We start from the raw sequence: 19,077 nt of genomic DNA on the forward strand, positions 1-19,077 counted from the left end.
ATGAGCGGAGCGTGCGGAGAGCCAATCGGCGGGCGGGCCGGTTGAAAAGGAGCCAATCAGCGGGCGCGAGCGGCGGGAGAGGGGCCAATGGCGAGCGGCGGTAGTTTAAAGGGTATTTAAGGGAGGGCGGTTTGAATTCAAACAGCTGCGGCGGCTGGAGCGAGCGGAGGTTGGGGGTAAGCGGGCGGCCGAGCTCCGCGGCTGGGGTGCGGCCCGCGGGACCCTGGCTGCGAGCGCGGCTGCGAGCGCGGCCTGGTGGTTGTGGGGCAGGGGCGTGAGGCGGTGTGCCGCGGCGGGACGCCAGGCCGGGCCAGGCCCTGCCGCGGGGCCTCCAGGCCCCCGAAGGGGGGGGCGGGCGTTTTGAAGACGAGCTCTAAGATGTAGTGTTTTCTGTGGAACTGACCCCTATTCGCTACGTCTCATCCGCAGGCTAAGTTATATGTAGCTCTTCTTCTCGGGCACTATGGATAAGAATACGAAAGAGAACCACTCTGGAAACCCCAGTCGTGTTACCAAGGTAAATGACTTTTAGGTTGGTGGGTGCGTTTCTCCTGATCACACAAGAGCTACAAGTTTCAGACTGCATGTGGTAGTTATTAACTGTACTAAATTGCAAAAAGGGGAAAAACTGTCTTGAAACAATGTTTTCTGTGTGCAGAAAACTATTGCTACTTTTGTCTTTCAGTAGCTTTCTCCTGGAGAGAACAGTACCCAGGGCTTACTTGTTTTTTTTATTGTTAATATTAGCATGCCATACTTGAATTGGGAAATCCTTGTATTTTAGGTATAAGATCCTTTAAAGAGAGAGCAAATGTGTGTAGTCAACTTATTCCAGATATGACTTCCAAAAGCAAGCATGCTTTGACATACCCATGCAGCAGTACTCAAGATCACCCTAATTACATATTTTTTTTTCATATAGAAACACAAGCACTTTCTCAGTATTTTAACTTAAAACAAAATAGGTCCTAGTAAGGTTTCAGAATAGCATAAGCAAAGCTTCTTTTTAATCAAGCTGTCATTACATTATTTTTAGCGAACTGAACCAGAAGACTAAGTATCTAGGGGAAGAAAAAAGTACACATTGTTGCATAGGTATCATTAGAGGGTCAAAAATGTGAGAAGGTAATCATTAGCATTTGAATGTAACTGTAGGCAAAGTATCCTAGAACAACTAAGAATTTCTTAAATATAAGCCTAAACTACCTTCCCTTCCTGGAAGTAAAAGATTAAAAGCAGATAGCTGAACCTTACTAAATAAATTTGCTTTGTTCTGCTGAACTCCCATTGCAGTGCAGGGTGTATTAAGATGAACAGCATTAAAGGAAGGAATGACTCAAAGCAGTGTATGTTCTTATAGTAAGGATCTGCTGTCTTAATACCTTTGGCTGATGTTCTTCAGATGTGTGTGGAAAAGTTCTTCTGCTAGTTATAAATAAGTATGCTGTTGTAGAAAACTGCTAACTTTTTCTTGTCAATGTAGAAATGTTTTCACTCATAAAACATAAGATCAGACTGCCCTAACACCTCCTCCTAATGTGCTTTGTGTTTTTTTCTTGCTCTGCTGAATGGGGCCATAAAGGTTATAGTATGCTATTCTACAATTTATATATAATCTTTTCTCTTTGAAGATTGCAAATCCCATTGGGGATGGCCCAAAACGTGTCCCTGTGTCTCAGCATTCTGCCCAGAGCCGGTTACTGAACAGTGGAGTTCAAGCACAACGTGTTCTGTGTCCTTCAAACTTTGCCCAGCGAGTTCCTGTGCAATCACAAAAATCTGTACTGTCAAACCAAAAACTGTCTAATAACCAGACAACGCAGCAGCCCCGACCAAAATTTCTGGTCCAAGCTGCTGCTAGGCCTCAAGTTCCAAGCAAGAACAATGAAAAACCTCAACAGGCTCCAGCACCTGGTAATTCTGAAGATGATGTACATGTATTTATACAGTTGTGATACTTGGGATACTTCTGTCTTATGAAGCAGAATGCAGTGCAGGAAAACTAAAGCTGATTATGTGGGACAGTCCTGTAGGGAAGCACTTGGTTGTGCTGTGAAACAGAACAGCAGCACATACTGCAGCTTAAATGTTACTGCACTGTCCGTTTAGAGCCAATATGGATGTTTCTCTCCTTGAAAAATTTTCAGATGCTCACTAGTCAGCTGTGAATTAATGTAGCTGGCACCCATGTATCCCAGTTTTTCTAGCATTAATGTTAATCTGTGATACACAAGAATGCTGTAATTTTTCAGGGGGAAGCTTCTTAATGTTATTTTAATTTCAAGACAGCTTTTAAAATTACATTTTGATAGCACTGGTAACTGCCATGCTGCTTTGCTAATAGTAAGCTATACTACGTTGTTTGAAATGTCGTTGAACGTATTCTAAGAACTGTTGCAGATACTGCACAGAGGTTAGATTTGCTTCCCCTCTGAATTTGTGTTCTGTTCATGGGTCTGGTTCATAAAGTTGATCTACTTCTCTATACATAGCAAAAAATTCTGAAGCAGAAAGCACCTCTAAAAAGAAAAATGAAGAGACTGCTAAAAAGAAAAATGAAGAGACTGCTAAAAAGAAAAATGAAGAGACAAAAAAGTAAGTTTTATGCCTAAATTGTTGTAGCTAACTGAGTCCTGTAGGACTTCATGCTGCAACTAAGTTGCAGCTAAGCTGAAGGCTACTTGAGCCCCTTGGTTGTGGAGACCAGTGGCCTTATACTTCACAAAGACAACATCTGAAACTCTGTGAAATCTTACTTTGACCTGATAATTCTCAGGAACAAGGACTTGCTGTAATCTAAACAAAACTTTTGGCTAAATGAGTAATAGCTCTTCCCATGAGAGAACACTGATAGCCACTGCTCCAATCACAAGATGTACACTTGAAAACAAAGCCTCCTTCATATGTGCAAGAGACTAGAGTCTAAGGATGAAGTTAGATTTGTATTGTGGTTATCTTCAACAGTTCTGACACGCACTAGTTGTACATCTGTATAAAGTGTATTGAAATGAGCCTGGCTCGGTATATGCAGTCTTGATTTTGTAGTAGTATGGCTGATGTTAGTATCTGTGCATAAACTTTAGGAAGGAAGAGACTAGCTTTCAGAACTTTCTTTTGAAAAGTCTCAATGCATATTTTATCCTCTTGGTGTTCTCTTAAAGACTAAAATCTATTTCAGATCACTAAGTATCTGTTGAACAGGAACATTATAGATTGTAAAGCTAGGAGTCAAAGCCCACACAAATATCTAGCTTTTGTAACTTTCTCTTTCCTCTTGCAGAAGGCAATGGTCTCTTGATGATTTTGAAATTGGTCGTCCTCTGGGGAAAGGAAAATTTGGAAATGTGTACCTGGCACGTGAAAAGCAGAGTAAATTTATCCTTGCACTGAAAGTGCTCTTTAAAACACAACTTGAGGAAGCCGGTGTAGAACATCAGCTACGAAGAGAAGTTGAAATACAGTCTCATCTTAGGTAAAGTTTAGTGATCAATTACACTCCTTGCTTTGTTTGTGTTCACATAAGCAAAGTAACCTTATTTATGATAACAAACCTTGTTGAAGAGAAGTTTTTTAAACACGATACCTTGAAATTGCTAGTTAGGATTTTTGCCTTTCTGCACCAAGATTTACCTTTGTCTACGTTGAAGTAACCTCTGGTAACAAATCTTCCTATTACAAAAAACAACCCCTTGTATGCTGCTTGGATTTACGTGGGTAACTGCAATATCTCAAGAGTCTGAGCTTGTTTCTGGTGTTCTGCTTCCTGGAAAATAAGCCCAACTTGCTGAGGAAATTAGTTTTCACAGAAAGTGTTTGAAGTGTTTAAGCTTAAATTCCAAAACCCATAGGAATTGGCACCTTCAATGGTAATCTACTCTTCCAGCTGCTGTAGAAAACTATGTTCAAGAAGATATGAATAAGCCAAACTCTTGGTTAGCTGCTTGCTAGTAGGGAGTCTAAGCTGCTGCTTTGATAAACACCATCTATCTTCTATGAAGCTCTCTTAATGGATATGTTGTGAGCTGAAGGAACACTTATACGATGCTGAAGTTCCTATGCTTGCCTTGAAAGGGGAAGGCAGGAAAGGGAAATTAAAGTTATATGGACAAATACCTTGTTCAGAAGAATATTTAAATGTTTTGCAGGCATCCCAACATTCTCAGATTATATGGCTACTTCCATGATGTTACAAGAGTCTACCTTATTCTAGAGTATGCACCTCGTGGAGAAGTCTACAAAGAACTTAAGAAGCTTACCAAGTTTGATGAGCAAAGAACTGCTACTGTAGGTTGTTCCAGCTTCTTATACATTACTTGCTCTTCATATCTGGAATATCTGCAGCATAAAGCTAGCTCTTTAGCTAAAGTTCTGTATTCTGTTGTGTGCAACTAAGATTTCTTAGATGTTAGTTTTCTTGTGCACTTGTAACAAGGAATACATTGGGAAGACAAATTATTGCACAGCACTAATATAACTATGTTCAGCATTGCTTAATATTGCAAGTGCTTGCTCACTTCAGGCAGAGCCTGTATTGCCAGATTCAAGGATTTAAGGAATAATTGCTCCAACTTAAACTACTAATTATGCTTAGAAAAGGCTACACTGTAGCCAGATAAGCTAGAGCAACAACATCTTTACACTTTAAAGATTTGTTCTCTTTCTAAATACAGTACATCACAGAACTAGCAGATGCCCTATCATACTGTCATTCAAAGAGTGTGATTCACCGAGACATCAAGCCAGAGAACTTGCTGCTTGGCTCAAATGGAGAATTAAAAATTGCTGACTTTGGATGGTCTGTGCATGCTCCATCTTCCAGGTGAGAATGCAATATATATTTATGCACTGAAATACTTCTGTAGTGAAAATGTTAGCTTTCTTGTCACACTTATAGTTGTGGAATGGAGGTAAACGTGAACTTCCTAAAATACTGGGGAAAAAAATCTTTTAAGAACTGGGCCACTGCAGCAAAGGTCTTAATAGTCAACTGGTGGTAGCAGAGAGGGAGTGTTATTATCCTTGTTTTTCAACTTGTATAATTCAAAACTTGCTGAACCAGAAACGAGTGAAGAAGGATGGTGTACTGTTGGAGGGTTATAGTGGTCCCTGAGATGACAGGCCAGCACTTGTGTTCAAACATCACACCAGCAATATACTTAAGATGTTTCCTCAATTAGTCTGAATTGCACCTGACAAAGAAAGACTATATTTGATCTAGCAAGTGGGATGAAAAAAGGAAGGATAAGACTGAATGCAGTGACTGAGATGCTTTATACTGCTGGAACTTCTTTACCAGGTATTCTGGTGGTGCTGAGTCTACCCAGGGTAGACTGTATTGAGGTACAGATGATTGCCAGCATTAGCTTCCATCTGGCTCTTGAAATGGATCTTGTAATTACCATGATCAGTAAATGATTAACTCAGACTTTTCTTCAGGAGAACAACTCTCTGTGGGACACTTGACTACCTGCCTCCTGAAATGATTGAGGGAAGAACTCATGATGAAAAGGTGGATATTTGGAGCCTGGGAGTTCTGTGCTATGAATTCCTTGTAGGTAAACCACCTTTTGAAGCAGAAACATACCAGGAAACCTACATAGCTATTTCCAGGGTATGTGCCAACACTTATTTGCATTAGCTGAATTGTGCTGCCTTTGAGTTCTATTGTCTTACTGAAGCTTAACAAACGGTCATTTTGAAGAAGGGCATGTATTATAACTAGAACTGTAGGAAGACATAATGATATGCATAAAACTAGATCCCTAAAATTGCCTTCAGTCATTAAGCAAAATGGCTATAAAAGACCTTAAGATACCTTACCTTACTTCCTTTGTGCTACCCTCTTTCTGCCTGCATCTGAACTTCTACCTCTTTCATAAAGCAACTAATCTTCTCCACATCTTTCTTTTTCCAATTTATAAAATGAATATTTAACATTCAAGGTGTTACTAAAAATACATAAGCTTAACATTTTCTGTTCCAGCAAACTAATCTTGTTTGAAGTACACTAGCTTAACTTCTACAAGCAGTGAGAACCGTGTTTTCTTCAAGATTATGATGAAATTACTTATCTCAATAGGCATAAGGTACATAGCTTGCAAGGCTGACACAGCTTTCCTTTCTAGATGTACCTTGGAGGGTAGAGCCCTTTGTCTCTCTAGTTTGGTTATTGCCAAAGAACTTTTGCATCATCTTTAGTGTCCTTCCTTTTCCTTAGGTGGAATTCAAGTTTCCTCCATTTGTAACAGAAGGTGCGAGGGACTTAATTTCGAAGCTTCTGAAACATAACCCGTTCCATCGGCTGCCCCTAAAGGATGTACTTCTTCATCCCTGGATTACAGCAAACTCTACAAAGACGCCCAACAGCAGAAAGAGTGATGTTGCTGCCCCATCAAGAACACAGTCTTAGCAGGGGTAACCTCATGGGATCAACAAGAGGAGTCTTGTACTGTGACTACTGTAATGCTTACAATAGGAAAAGCAGTTCTTGGAATCTAACGGCAATTGGAATGCAAATCTTTGGATTGGCTGTTGTCTTAAACTCTAATTGCGATGCAAAATTATTTGACGTACAGTTGGAGGTTGTGGAATAGTTAATATACTTGAAATCCAGTTACATGTGGGCCAGGTTTGTTGACATAAGTATTAACCTGTTCAGGGCTCTTATGGTGTGGTCTGTCCTGGTAATGGCTCATTGTTCCAACAACAAGAGGAAGTTATGGTTCTAGCTTATTGAACAGTGCAATATCCCGGAGACACCTGCCTCTTAAGTTATTGGGCTGCTAAGGGTATCATAACTGTGGTGTACTCTGAAACTGAGTGAGCTGAATGCATTTCTCTAAGTGTCCTAAAAATGATATGTACATTATTTTTGTCTCTATTTTGTCTTAAATGTGAGCACTCAACTTTTAAAATAAAGACTTGTTGTATACTGCCACCAGTATGGTAAGCTTCCTTATGGCATTATCACTTCTACTGGTTGTTTCTAACCACTTGTCTTTACCATCACTACAGCTTGACTCCTTGTCTATGATCCCAAAATAAGGTTACTTCCCACCTCTGTCAAAAAAGGAATCTGGTACCACAAAGTAGGTGTGGTCACTTACTATTCTACAATCACAACACAGGATTACAAGGTAAGTACCAAATGTGTTGCTAACTTACCTTGTGGGTTTTCTACAACCATGGAAACCTAGGCCTACTTCTTTCTTTTTTCTTATGCAGTTATTGAAAGACAACATGGTCTGAAAGCACTTCTAAGAAAAAGGTCTGGAGAGTATTGTTATCAAACAGGTTATATAACAGGAACTAATGTTTACATCTGGCCTTGTAAGGTGTTATTCCCTAAAATGCAGCAAGGGTCAGGCCACTTACCACCAAAACATACAAACCAGTTGCCAGGAAAACACTTCAAGCAAACTAAGAGAAAGCAATTTATTGTATTTTCATTATAAGACTTTATGGTCATTTTCACTATTTTACAAACCATTTTAAAAAATGATCCTTTTACAAGCAAGGATTCTAGAATTCAAAATATATTCTCAAATTAATTTAAAATATACTTTTCAAAAAACTTCATTTAAATAAATTGCCAGTAGTCTATACAACCATATTTATCTTAATAGGTAATCTAAATTCTGGTCATAATTTAAATGAAGCTCTGTTTCTTTACTGCAAGAAAATCTCTAGTTAGTGCTGGTGACTTTTAATAACTTTTAGGTGCATTTGCTTTAAATGATTCCTGCTTTACAGAAAGATTTCTTTTGAAAAAGAAAAAGCTTGAATATTCCTTTTTTTATCAACTTTAGGACAAAACACACTTATCAGAAATGACTGATTAAATGAAGGAAACAAGGATGCCTTGTGATTATTCTGGAATTCTTTTGTTATCCTTGGTAACAGAACATTGCCTTCAACTGATACAAAGAGAGAGGGCATGTAGGAAAAAAACACAGAAAGGCTTCTGTGAACAGGAAAAAAGTCCAAGTAAATAGTGACTGCCCACTTGAAATTTAAGACTAGCTGTTCTAGAATGTAGTAGGTCATAAAAGCTACAGTAGTGTTGGTTGCATGTTGTCATACCGTGATAACCCTTCAACGGCTGTGTAGATTAGGTAAAAACTGCACTATCAAACATTCCATCCACATACCAGGTATAATAACCACATGGATTAGTCAAGGGTAAAGGCGGAGCTTCCTTGAGGGACAAGCTGATTTGAAACTTAAGCTCTGATTAGAGCTGGTTCAAACAGCACCAAGCTGAAGCTAGTAACCTGGACAAGCTGCCACCTTCAGCAGCTGTACTGCAAAGGAGGCACGAAACAAAAAACACCAACTGAACTTGATTTTTTTTTTTTTGAATAAGCAGCTAGTCAAAATGAACTTGACAGCCATTCTTCCTGTGCACAAGGGTACATGAAGCTGCAGAGCATTGGCTCCATATTCCAAGCAGCAAGCCAAGCAGCTGTGCATGACATAAGCTCTGTTAGTGACCCAGCTTACAGCTCCCATGGAAGCAGGCCCTGCTGATTCTCACTATGTCCTGCCCCAAAGGCTGATATTTTGAGCAGTGTTTAACTATGTAATGCATCTTTACATATATGCCATGTATGGCTATGTTTGTACCTCTAGCATGTGTACCTGCTCACTGCTGCAACTGTTTCCATCTTAAGACACTAAAACCTCATCTGGGCTAATTGCACAGCCCCACTGAGACCAAGCCCTTGTCAAGGGGTTCTTTGTTTCCAGGGGCCAGTTTTTAGGATCAGCTTGCTTCCACAGGGCAGAGGAAGTACACTACATCTCTTCCAGTTTTCCCATCTCAGAGAAAACCTCTGATTAACCCAAGCAATAATACAGAGGTACAAGGATGTATGTGACTGTGAATCATCTTCCTAGAGCACAAACTCTACTTGCTCACTTGTGAACCTGAGAATCCTCAGAGCATCCAACCAGCCTATGGGTTGGACTTTCCAAATGGCAAAGGAGTCAGGGTGCAACTTAATGTTATGGCTGAGTGGAGTTAATAGGTTGCTCATAACAAAAAGAATTTACTTGCTTCTCCTTCCCTCCCTCTGCCAGCTCTTATCCTAATAACATGATTCTTTCCTCTCAATTCACTAAATTTCAGCAAAAAAAAAAAATATTACTCTGATCACCAGGGTAATTTCTTGCTATTTTACTTTAATCGGATTCCTGTATGAACAGATCTGTGTCAGAGCCACCTTGGGGTAAGCGTAAGCACAAAGACAGAGAAAGACAGTGTAAAAAGAGCAGACCTGGAAGGAGGAACAAGTCCAAAAGCCTGACAGATCTGGCTCAAGCTATCTCAGAAGCAGAGTCCTACGTTTGAAACCCAGGTTTATCACAGAATGTTATGCTGACTACCTAGTTTTGGGATTCTGTCTTTAGGCTAACTGAAAGGTGGTATGTGAATATGTGCATGTGCAACTACATTCTGATAGGAATAAGTGTCCAAAGAAGGAAATGAAAAGGACATCTAATTGGTATATTTGACAGTCTGTCAGACAAAAGCACAGGAATTGCTCTTGAGAGTTCTGAATTGTAACATCTGGAGTTTCATCCACAGGAGCAGAAAGCTGCTAGGGTTAGTTTTCAATTAAAAACGTGTCTCTAGCACAAAGCCACATCTCAATACATTAAAAAACCACAGATACCTTGCCTCTGACTTGGTGATCTTTGGAATATGTTCACATAGGAGGTAATTCTGGTTACACTGATTTCAGTAGACTCAGGGTTCCTTCTGAGTCTATAAGCATAAAAAAAAAGAAAAGGTCTGTAGTAAGGCCAGTTCCTAGCCTATAAGTAAAGCACTTTTTTAAACAATAAAATCTTGAAACATGTAAGCACCACAACGGAGCTGTAGTTTCAGAACAGTGCCTCACCTATTCTGGCTAAAATAATTAAGTTAGTTCAGCATGTGTGTTGTATCACAAGACTGGGGACATAATATATGCCTTCTATAACAAAAGAAACACCTATCTATTCCAATATATACACTTACCAAAAGAACTATTCATACAGTAGGATATTGTTTATTCCACAGACTATTAGGAAGAGAATCTTACTCTGTTTCTCAGCTACACAGTAATAAACTAATGCTGCCACTCTATTTTGACAAGAAAAAAATTAAGGCCCAAAAAGCTAGATCACAAAGACCCAGAACTATGTGTTCTAAAGAGACTGATCATTGTCAAGCATTTATATTACCACTTGCAGTGGAAATGAGATATCATTTTAACAGGTTTTTCTAAAGAGGAGGTGGCAAAAAGGAAAGAAGGTAAGGACAGCACTTTTCACAGTGTAACATTTACCTGAAAGAACAAGAAATGCAAGAGGAGGTCAGCATTAACATGAATCCAAATAAGTCTTTTAAAGTAATTTAGCAATCTGAAAAGCTACATGGATATAGAGCATTTAAAAAAACAGAGTAAAAACCAGTAAATCATTATGGATTTGGGGCAGGAGGTTTGAAGAAACCAATCTTCCGGCAGTATCGGACAATAAATGGGACCGACACTATAGTAATGCTGATTCGTACTGGAGCAAACAATTTGTGAATAGCATATGCCAGCACAAACGTGCTTGTACCAGCAGCCATTTTAGATTGCAACGATGATTCACTGAAACCAAGTTTGAAGAGAACTGCAGTCATATCCACACCACTGGGGAAAAAGAAAACAAGATTTCTTTAGTTTATTTTAAGGTTGCATGCTAAAAAATGTAAAGTGCTATGTTTTTCATGGAATTTAACATGGCACATTTCCAGCTCTGGAATTTATGTTCAAATTAGATGTTGTTAAATCATAAAAACAATGAATTATTTCAGCAGTAACAGCTCAAGTTAATTCTGTAGCAACAACACATGCAATATTTTCAGATGCACATTTTTTTCTTAAATTGATAAGTTCCCTGTGAAGATAAATACGTTCTTAGTTTTACAACTGTATAGCTGCAGCACGTGCATGGAGAATACTCAGCCCCGTGTTCAGCCTTCAGAAAGAAAATAATCTACTTCTCTACTTTTGAATTCTAAAAAAATTAGAAATTTGTGAATTTGTGTTGGAAATTCAGGAAATACCACCTGTTCTGTGACTTGATGACATTTATCACAGAAATATAGATCAACTCAAACCAAATAAGGCACCTGTTGTTAGGCTTGGAGTGTGCTAACAGAGGAGTACAAAGCTGTTAAGATGACAAGTATCTTATCTAAAATCTAGCAAGTGGAGGAAGTATTATGGATCTCTTAAACCATACCTGAAGAAAACCAATTTTCCTTGTCACCCTGTGCCACGATGTAGCGAACGAGAGAAATCAGGCATTCGCATGTTCCCACTGAAGTTAAGAGTAAGCGGCAAGGAATGTTTTGAGAAACAATGTGTTTCCCTGTCTCCTCAGTTGAAATACCTCATGCTCAAAAGCCACACACACAATTTCCCACCTGACTCCTAGACAGTTATCTAGTATTTTCTTTTTTAATCTAATCCTGTTGTAGTGCCTGTTGCCTTCTGCACTTTCAACTGCAGAAACTGAATTCAACACCCAGAAAAATAAATTTATCTCTAAGCTCCAGCACTTTTGTATGGCTCTATCTTTACAGACCATACTACAGTTTGAGAACAAAAGATATCTCTGCAGAACAAAAATAAATTTTCTCGTCTGGCTAGTTATTCTGGTGCAGTCTCTACTCTGCTGTTCTCACCTGCCCAGCATGGACCGCAAACCTATGCAAAAAGATCATGTACATCTATCTTCTCTCATGCCTGATGGGAGATTAGATCCATTTATGGATCCATCTATACTGAAAACTCAGAAGATTGCTGTTTATAGATGAAACAGGCATAGAGCACATGTCTCTTTCCAGAAATAAGCACAATGGTAAGACATTTTTCCTGGCTAAACCATTACCTAGAGGCTACAGACAACTGTACAAACCTCACCTTGACACAGCCAGGTAGAAGATTCCTAGAGATACTAATGAAATTCCAATATGGAATGAAACCCCTACAGCACCGTATTCTTTGAAAACTTGTTTCAGTTGCTGGGATTTGTTAAGTTTCTTGTCTTCACCACTGGGATCCGTGGTTGCCTTTTCGGGGGATCCACCTGCATCCTAAAAAGAAAACAGTTAAAAGTATTTATTAGCATTAAGCACAATATCATATTCTAGTCAGCTGAACCAATCTGAAATAATTAAAAAAGTGGCTTGCACACAGTGCTGTTCAGAATGCTTTGTGAAAGATAGTAACACACTTCTGCTCTTTCACATCAGGATAGCGATGCCTGTGGCAGAGCCCATGCAAGCTCCCTTTTCCCAACTATTCATATCAAAGGGGTGCACTGAGCTTGGTTCAAGTTCTTACACAATGCAAGTTTCATAATTAAAAAGAGTTACTATAGTCCCAGTCTTCCACTTGATCCAAATGTGTGCCAAGGCACACCCACACACAGTTGCTTGAGAGATGAGACTGAGGTGCCAAAGAGATCTTCGCTTACACCCGCTGCTCAGCTTCACACAGTGAATTCTGTCACATAGCTTTTTGTTCAAGGGCTAAGCAGCTGATGGCACTGGAAGTCTACGTGATACCACACTGATGCTGGCTTACTAACAATTTACTGATAGAAAAGGTCCAACACTTATGTTCCTATAAATCACCCTCTGTAGATCAGCTGAAAAAAGGAAGAACTGGGGAACTGATACTGTTGACAGCAACGAGCAATACTGTTGCCACTGGGTAGACAATAACTACACAGACATGCCAGTGCTGGTGTAAATTGCCTAACTTCACTGAAAATGTTTGTCATCATAGTAAAATTTATTGACAGCTTTTTATCTGGGTAAATTTAAAGTGCAGAACTTCAAAATAAAATATACCCCAAAGCAATCTGATAGTGCATGCAGGATATATGGTGCTAGTACTAAGACAGCCCTTGGATACCTCCTCATACTTGCCTTCTACTATTCATAGAACAAATACTAACTGGAGAAAGAAAACATTTCCACAAAGACTCAGGATTTTTCTCTAATTAGCGAGCAGTTGTCAGGAAAGATTAGAAGAGTCCGTTCTTTTCAGTGGAATTCAGCAGCAGTCGTGACAACGAGACAGCCCGATTAAGGCCACCGCTGCCCACAGGACAGGTACAGCTACGGATGCCTGGCACCACTTTGTCCTACTGTAGATGGGTTTCAAGGCACACAAATTAGAAGAAAAATACTTCTGATTAATCCTTGGACTTTGCGAGATTGTAAATTAGGATACAAGACAGGCTCCTCTTACAACACCCAAGGTAGGATGAACTCGTTTTAATCAGTGATTTTAACCATGCCAACCACATCACCCCCCAAAAAACCTGTTTGCTGCTCTTTTTCAATCATAATTTGTGTTACTTTGTATTTCATTTTGACAGGAAATCATGCTGATCCATAAATATGTATTTAGGGAACTGTGTAGCTCAACTTATTCTGATTCTTGTATTTTTTAAATTTTCAAACATAATGCATAATGTTAGATCTTTTTCTTTTTTGGCTCATGAGCCAAAGCAATATTTGAATAGACACTGCAACTTGACTAAGAACGAAAAATGTCCAGTAGAAAAAGAAATCCTTTATTGCTTAAACCAAGCAGTTTTAATACTAGAAGGCAAATGAGGAAAAAATGTTAAGATATATATTTTTTTTGAAGCAAGCTCATTAAGCAAAAGAATGGATTCATAGTTAGATAATCTAATTACTTTCAGCCACTAGAAGTAATTAGATTCCACACATGGCTGTACTACATGGCTGCTACTTCACCATGTTTCAGAACTCTTTCTCTTATTCTTCAGTTTTATTATAGAAAGTGGGGGGTGGGGGGAAAGAATGCTCTTTTAACTCTCAGTCTGTAAAATTTAAATACTGAGTTACTGAATCGAACTAGTTGAATAAACTGAAGAAAATAGTCTCATAATAGCGTCTGCCAAAAGCTGTCCTAACAATTCAGTCAACATCACATGCTTAGTCAAGAATACTCATTTATTCAACAGTGTGATTTTCTTAAAAGCCAAGCGTGGTTTGAATGGTATTTTAAGATTTAAGAGCTTATAGTGAATTTTTCATCCAAACAAAGATGATCATTATCTATTTAAGGAGCCAAATATGAAGATTTTCTGCAGATAGCTGCCATGAAAACAGGAGCTGACAATCCACAGAGACACATAAGCCTCAGAGGAGCTCTGGGTCTTACAGACACGCTTGCAAGATGGATCATAAGGACTGAAAAATACCTTGTTCTCATCATCCAACCACACTTCAATCCACTCATGCTCTCAGGCTCACATGCCAGGCAATTTCTGAATGGTATCAAAGTAAGATGTTAAAAAAGTACCACCTCAACAGATATTGTTTGGACTACCCAGTGCAGTCATGTCCTGAATAATGTACAACTTAGCAAAGAAAGCCACCTATTTTCCATATAATTCTGCTACAGTATTTCTGCTAGAAAGCCAATTTTATTCCCATTGTTTAGACAAAGATTGAGCTTCTGGACAAACTAAGGCATGAAAAGAAACCTGAAACATCATGTTATGCTTTGTAATAAAGCTACAGAAATTAACCTGAAAATTAAGTTGTAGAAACTAAACTGTAAATGAGGCTTTTTATGGAAAGCTCACATTCACAATCTTGGCACAAGCAGGTGTAAAGCAGGTCCCTGCCTCCTACAGAAATCCAACATAAACATGATTTAATAATCTACTGCAGTGTAAAAAAGAGTTACGTGCAAGGCCTTCATTTGCTTTTCTCCCTGAGTCAATTCAAATTTAAAACCAAAGCAACGAATGGTACACGTTCATATTTTATCTCTCAGCTAAGGAAAAGGCAGAGTCAGGCCCGGGCCCCCTCCCTGCAGGGTCCCGCCAGCATGCCACCCGCTGCCGTTCCCAGGGGCTGAAATCCACGGCACTTCTGGAAAACCCCGTCAGCCACCAGGAACACGCGGGCTTCTCAGTGTCTGCGGGAATTTCTGAAAACCCCTTTTTCTTATTCTTCATGACTCAAGTGCTCAAACACTGCAGCCCCCAGGGAAAACATACACACACGCCCCCCCCCCCCCCCCCCCCCCCCCCCCCTCCCCGAGGAGGTGCAGGCCAGCTGAACCCCTAATCACGTAGACACCCTCAAAAGCTAGAAAACACTTCCAGGCCAGGCCAGCTCGTGCTTTAATCAAACCTACGATCCGCTCCCCACCACGGCATCTCCCTCCCTCCAGAGGCGAACCCTGAGGCCGCGCTGCCCCCTCACACAGTGCAGCACCTCATGGGGTCCGCCCCCCCTCCACCTACCTTGGCGGAGGTACCGGCGGCAGATCTCAGCGTTACCAGCGGCAGCGGTGGGGTGAGGCCAGCCCGGGCGAGGCGCAGACCGCAGCCCAAGACGTGAGGGATGGTGGCGACCGAGGGGCTGCGCGGGCTCGCCGGTAGCCGCTGCGGGCCCAGGCGCACCAAGCGGTACATAACAACGGCGCAACACCAACGCAGTCCCGACTCTGCGCGCCGAGCGAGGCGGGCAGGCGACCAGACCTGACAAGCCGAGTACCGGCCCCGCCCAGCGCCCGCCGCTGGGCGGGCTGGCGGGTATTTGAGGGAGGGCGGTCAGAGGCGTCGCTGCCCGCTGTGGGGGAGCGATCGCTGCGCCTTGTTGGTCTGAGGTAAAAAAGTCTCTGAAGGCGGTGTGTTGCCCCTTTGGACTACGTAAGGCAGTCCCCTGTCTTGCCTTGGCTGGCTAAACCGCCTCCAGCGCCCTTCGGGAGGGAGCTGTGGGAGCGTAACCACAGCAGCTTTTCGGTGTGGCCTTCCAGGTCGCTCGCTGAGGGGGGAGAACTGCCATTTCAGTCCCCTCGGCGGTGTTAAGGCTGTAAGCGTGGAGGGGAGGTGATTCTTGTTGCTTTTCAGAGTGCTCCCTAAGTCTGCCCGTACATTAAAGTGAAGAGGTGGTTAAAGTGTCATCACTGCTGCAGTTCTGGTGCGTGCGCTCACAGTACAGGCATTTTATTTAATTACTGACTGTCTTGAAGAGCTCTAATAATTTGCCAAGACTTCCTGGTGTAGGGCAGAGTGCAAACACAAAGCTTTTCCAGGCCCAAGGGGTTCATAGCATCTCCGGGACCAGAAGAAGCCTTCCAACAAACACTGAGAAGGTCTTGCATTTATAGCCTTGTTTCTGTATTAAAACCACAACAGGAAAAGTAGGAAATACTTTTTCAAATACCTTTGAAGTATAATGTCACTGTGGGAGAATTGCAGATGTTGGGGAGAGTGGGGGGATGTTCCTGGCAGGTGAATCCCAGTGCCCTGGGGAGCTCGATTTCAGCCTGTATGGCTTTGGTTGATGGGAAAGGTCTGTCCACATGCGGTACTTTCCAGGATCAATGCATAACTGTGGTGATTTCCAGACCTTTTGTGGTGTTTCCACTATTGTGTTAATGGTACTGAACATGGTTTAATATCTGCAAGGCGACCGCTACCCTGCCCAGTGCTAAGGCTTTTCCTAACTGCAGTCACTGCAGTTTTCTGAAACGGTGGCTCCTTGCCATCACAGACAAGGCTGCTCACTGTGAGGGGAGGGTAAATACTGCCTAACTATATTAATGTACTGAAACAACGAATCTGAATGCTAAGCTCTGGCAATAAAATACTTCTCTCTTCCTAATTACTAAGCCTGTCCTCTTCAGGCACATTGTTGTTTTCACAGTGATGTAAGCATACAGTCCTGAGTACAATAGGAGAACTGTGTCAGATAAATAGGAGGTTTTCCCTCCGGAAGAACTTGCAGTTTAGGAGCACAAGTTTGTACTTCACAGGACAACACTGAATGGCACAATGCTGAAACGACATGGTGGGTGGCTCTTAAGTGCCGTGCACCACAGAACAGATGGGTTTCAAGGAGTGTCTTGGAGGGAGAGAGCTTTGCATGCATTAAAATAAAGTCTGTTCTGGGCATAACAAACAGCACTGCCTGTTCTAGGGTTTTAAACTTCCTTTTTAGTTCTTGCTTTTTAAATCTAGCCTCTCTCTGAATGCTTTGTAGGAGAACAGTTTCTTGGAACACAATTTCCTGTATTTATTATGTTCACGTATTTATTGTGTTTATTACTGTTCTGAAGCAATTTGCTAATGTGTTTTCTGTGACTATTTGTACACTAGCACCACCTGAGCAGACAGATGATGTTAACATGTCAGTGCTCTAATCATAGCACACTACAATTTTTGTCTTTTTTTTTCCTGAATTATAAAAAAATCCCAGGAGTTAATTCTGGTCTCACTCTGTAAAGGAGATGTCAGTCAAATTCTGCTGGCATGGACCACCGCTGGGCTCTGCACATACACACTGGACGCTTCCCTGTGTTTGTCTGGCAGACTCATTAGAGCCATTGCATGATGGAGAACACGGAGCTGCTCTCCTGTGGGCGTTCGTGTTATGCTGCTGCTGGATGCCTAGAAATCGTGGGCGAGTGCAGAAAAGAGCAGGAGGTCAGTTAATGAGGCATAAAAGCATTAGGGCTGGCAGTTTTATATGTACAGTCTGGCTGTCTGCTGTCTCCAAAATCTCAGTGGAAGGAAGGAACGATAATGTAAACATCAAATGAGACATGCTCATTGAAAAACAAGCAAACATCCAGGCTTAAGGTACCTTAATGTGAAGAGAGTTTACAAGTGCAAAGAAAAAGACATTAGCTCCATCCTCCTCACTGTAACTAAGACAAATGGGAGAAGGTACAACTTTCAAAGACAGCTCAAGAAAATGCTTCTGCACAGACACACATTAGTGTTATCCTGGATGCGCAGGTCCCTCTGTGATATGTACAACAACATTTACTCTTTGCATGTCACTGTATTTACCTCTCATTGCCTGCAGTAGTAGGACTTGGGGCCATCTTCCATTTGCATGTTCCACCAAGTTATTATTTACTGCCTGAAATCTTCAGAGATTGCCAGGACACCTGGAATCTTACCTATAAACCTGGAAGTACAAGTAATCCTGGTGGTGCAGCTGAAAGGCAACTTGACAAGTAAGGAGTTAAAGAAATGACTGATAAGCTCGAGAACTCACTTGCAATTTGTGTGGTTGCTGGGAGAACAAGACTTTAGGCCTAACAAAGAACTGCCTTGAACTTGTATTTACTAGCTGCTAAAACTTTAGATCCCGTGGGAGGACGTGATGATGTGTCCACCAGCGTGGGCGCAATAGTGGTTGAATGTGGATGAGAGATTCACTTTTTGGATACTGAATTTCTCTATTACATTCATATAGTGCATTTATCTTTCATGTAAATAGGGGTGATTGCTATTGATAGTGAGCAGGACTGACGAGTGATTTCCATTTTTCTAAAATTAACTCAAATTGTCCTATTGCTCGTCAATAATTAGAATATAATTCTTCATAATATGTCCATTTTTCAAGCAATACCTTCATAATTTATCTTATATCAGTATACTTCTTTCTCTGTCATTCATTTTCCCACAAGCACTCATGTATCAAAATGTTTTGGTATTTATACTAAATATAAGATAAACTGAAAAAAATGGATGCTACAAAATGCTAAAATATCTACAGATCTCTAAAGTGTGTTCAGCAGTCCTGAAATAAGGCCATGATATGTCGAGATGTGAATCCCAAATCAAGATGACTTAGGGATCTATTATTTAAAAATAGACTTAGATTGACAATGCACTTGACCTGCTGCATTTGTGTCCTGTTTGAACCACTGCTTCATCTCTCAGCCTTTTGCTATGCAGATTGACTACTATTTCCTTTGGTAATTTTCCAACCGTCAGATAGCGCTGCTCTGGTTTTGTGTTATTCATGTTATTATTGCATTATTTCTGTTTATTGTCAGTAAGAGTAAATCTGGGAATTACGATGAGAGATTGTCAAAGAGGCAGTAAGTGAAATGTCACCAGAAAATGCATTTGGATTCCTGTGAGGCAAAGACTTTTCCATAATGACTGTTCTCATTTAATTTGTCAGAAATGTTTGCCATGCTACTTCATTTACAATGAAGTAGCATAGGGGATACC

The 19,077-nt window shown here is 40.8% G+C and overlaps 2 protein-coding genes across 3 annotated transcripts; one reads left to right on the plus strand and one right to left on the minus strand.

The window, feature by feature from the left end:
- Positions 1–58: 58 nt before the first annotated feature.
- AURKA (aurora kinase A) lies at positions 59–6,409 on the plus strand. The gene is made up of 9 exons (XM_068416483.1): positions 59–112; positions 430–517; positions 1,632–1,914; positions 2,493–2,595; positions 3,281–3,472; positions 4,146–4,284; positions 4,671–4,819; positions 5,437–5,611; positions 6,218–6,409. Exons 2-9 carry the CDS (start codon positions 464–466, stop codon positions 6,407–6,409), a joined length of 1,287 nt encoding a protein of 428 aa, XP_068272584.1. The 5' UTR covers positions 59–112; positions 430–463.
- Positions 6,410–7,499: 1,090 nt separating this feature from the next.
- FAM210B (family with sequence similarity 210 member B) lies at positions 7,500–15,542 on the minus strand. 2 transcript variants are annotated; one of them, XM_068416209.1, is made up of 3 exons: positions 15,343–15,542; positions 11,964–12,136; positions 7,500–9,769 (listed from the first exon to the last, which is right to left on the minus strand). In XM_068416209.1, the coding sequence occupies exons 1-3, from the start codon at positions 15,511–15,513 to the stop codon at positions 9,652–9,654; spliced, it is 462 nt and encodes a 153-aa protein (XP_068272310.1). In that variant the 5' UTR covers positions 15,514–15,542; the 3' UTR covers positions 7,500–9,651. The 2 variants fall into 2 exon arrangements, with proteins under 2 accessions (XP_068272310.1, XP_068272309.1); XM_068416208.1 differs by having other exon boundaries at positions 7,500–10,685.
- Between the last annotated feature and the right edge of the window lie 3,535 nt (positions 15,543–19,077).

This window comes from Nyctibius grandis, chromosome 19 (assembly GCF_013368605.1).
Source record: "Nyctibius grandis isolate bNycGra1 chromosome 19, bNycGra1.pri, whole genome shotgun sequence".
NCBI classification, from domain to species: domain Eukaryota; kingdom Metazoa; phylum Chordata; class Aves; order Nyctibiiformes; family Nyctibiidae; genus Nyctibius; species Nyctibius grandis.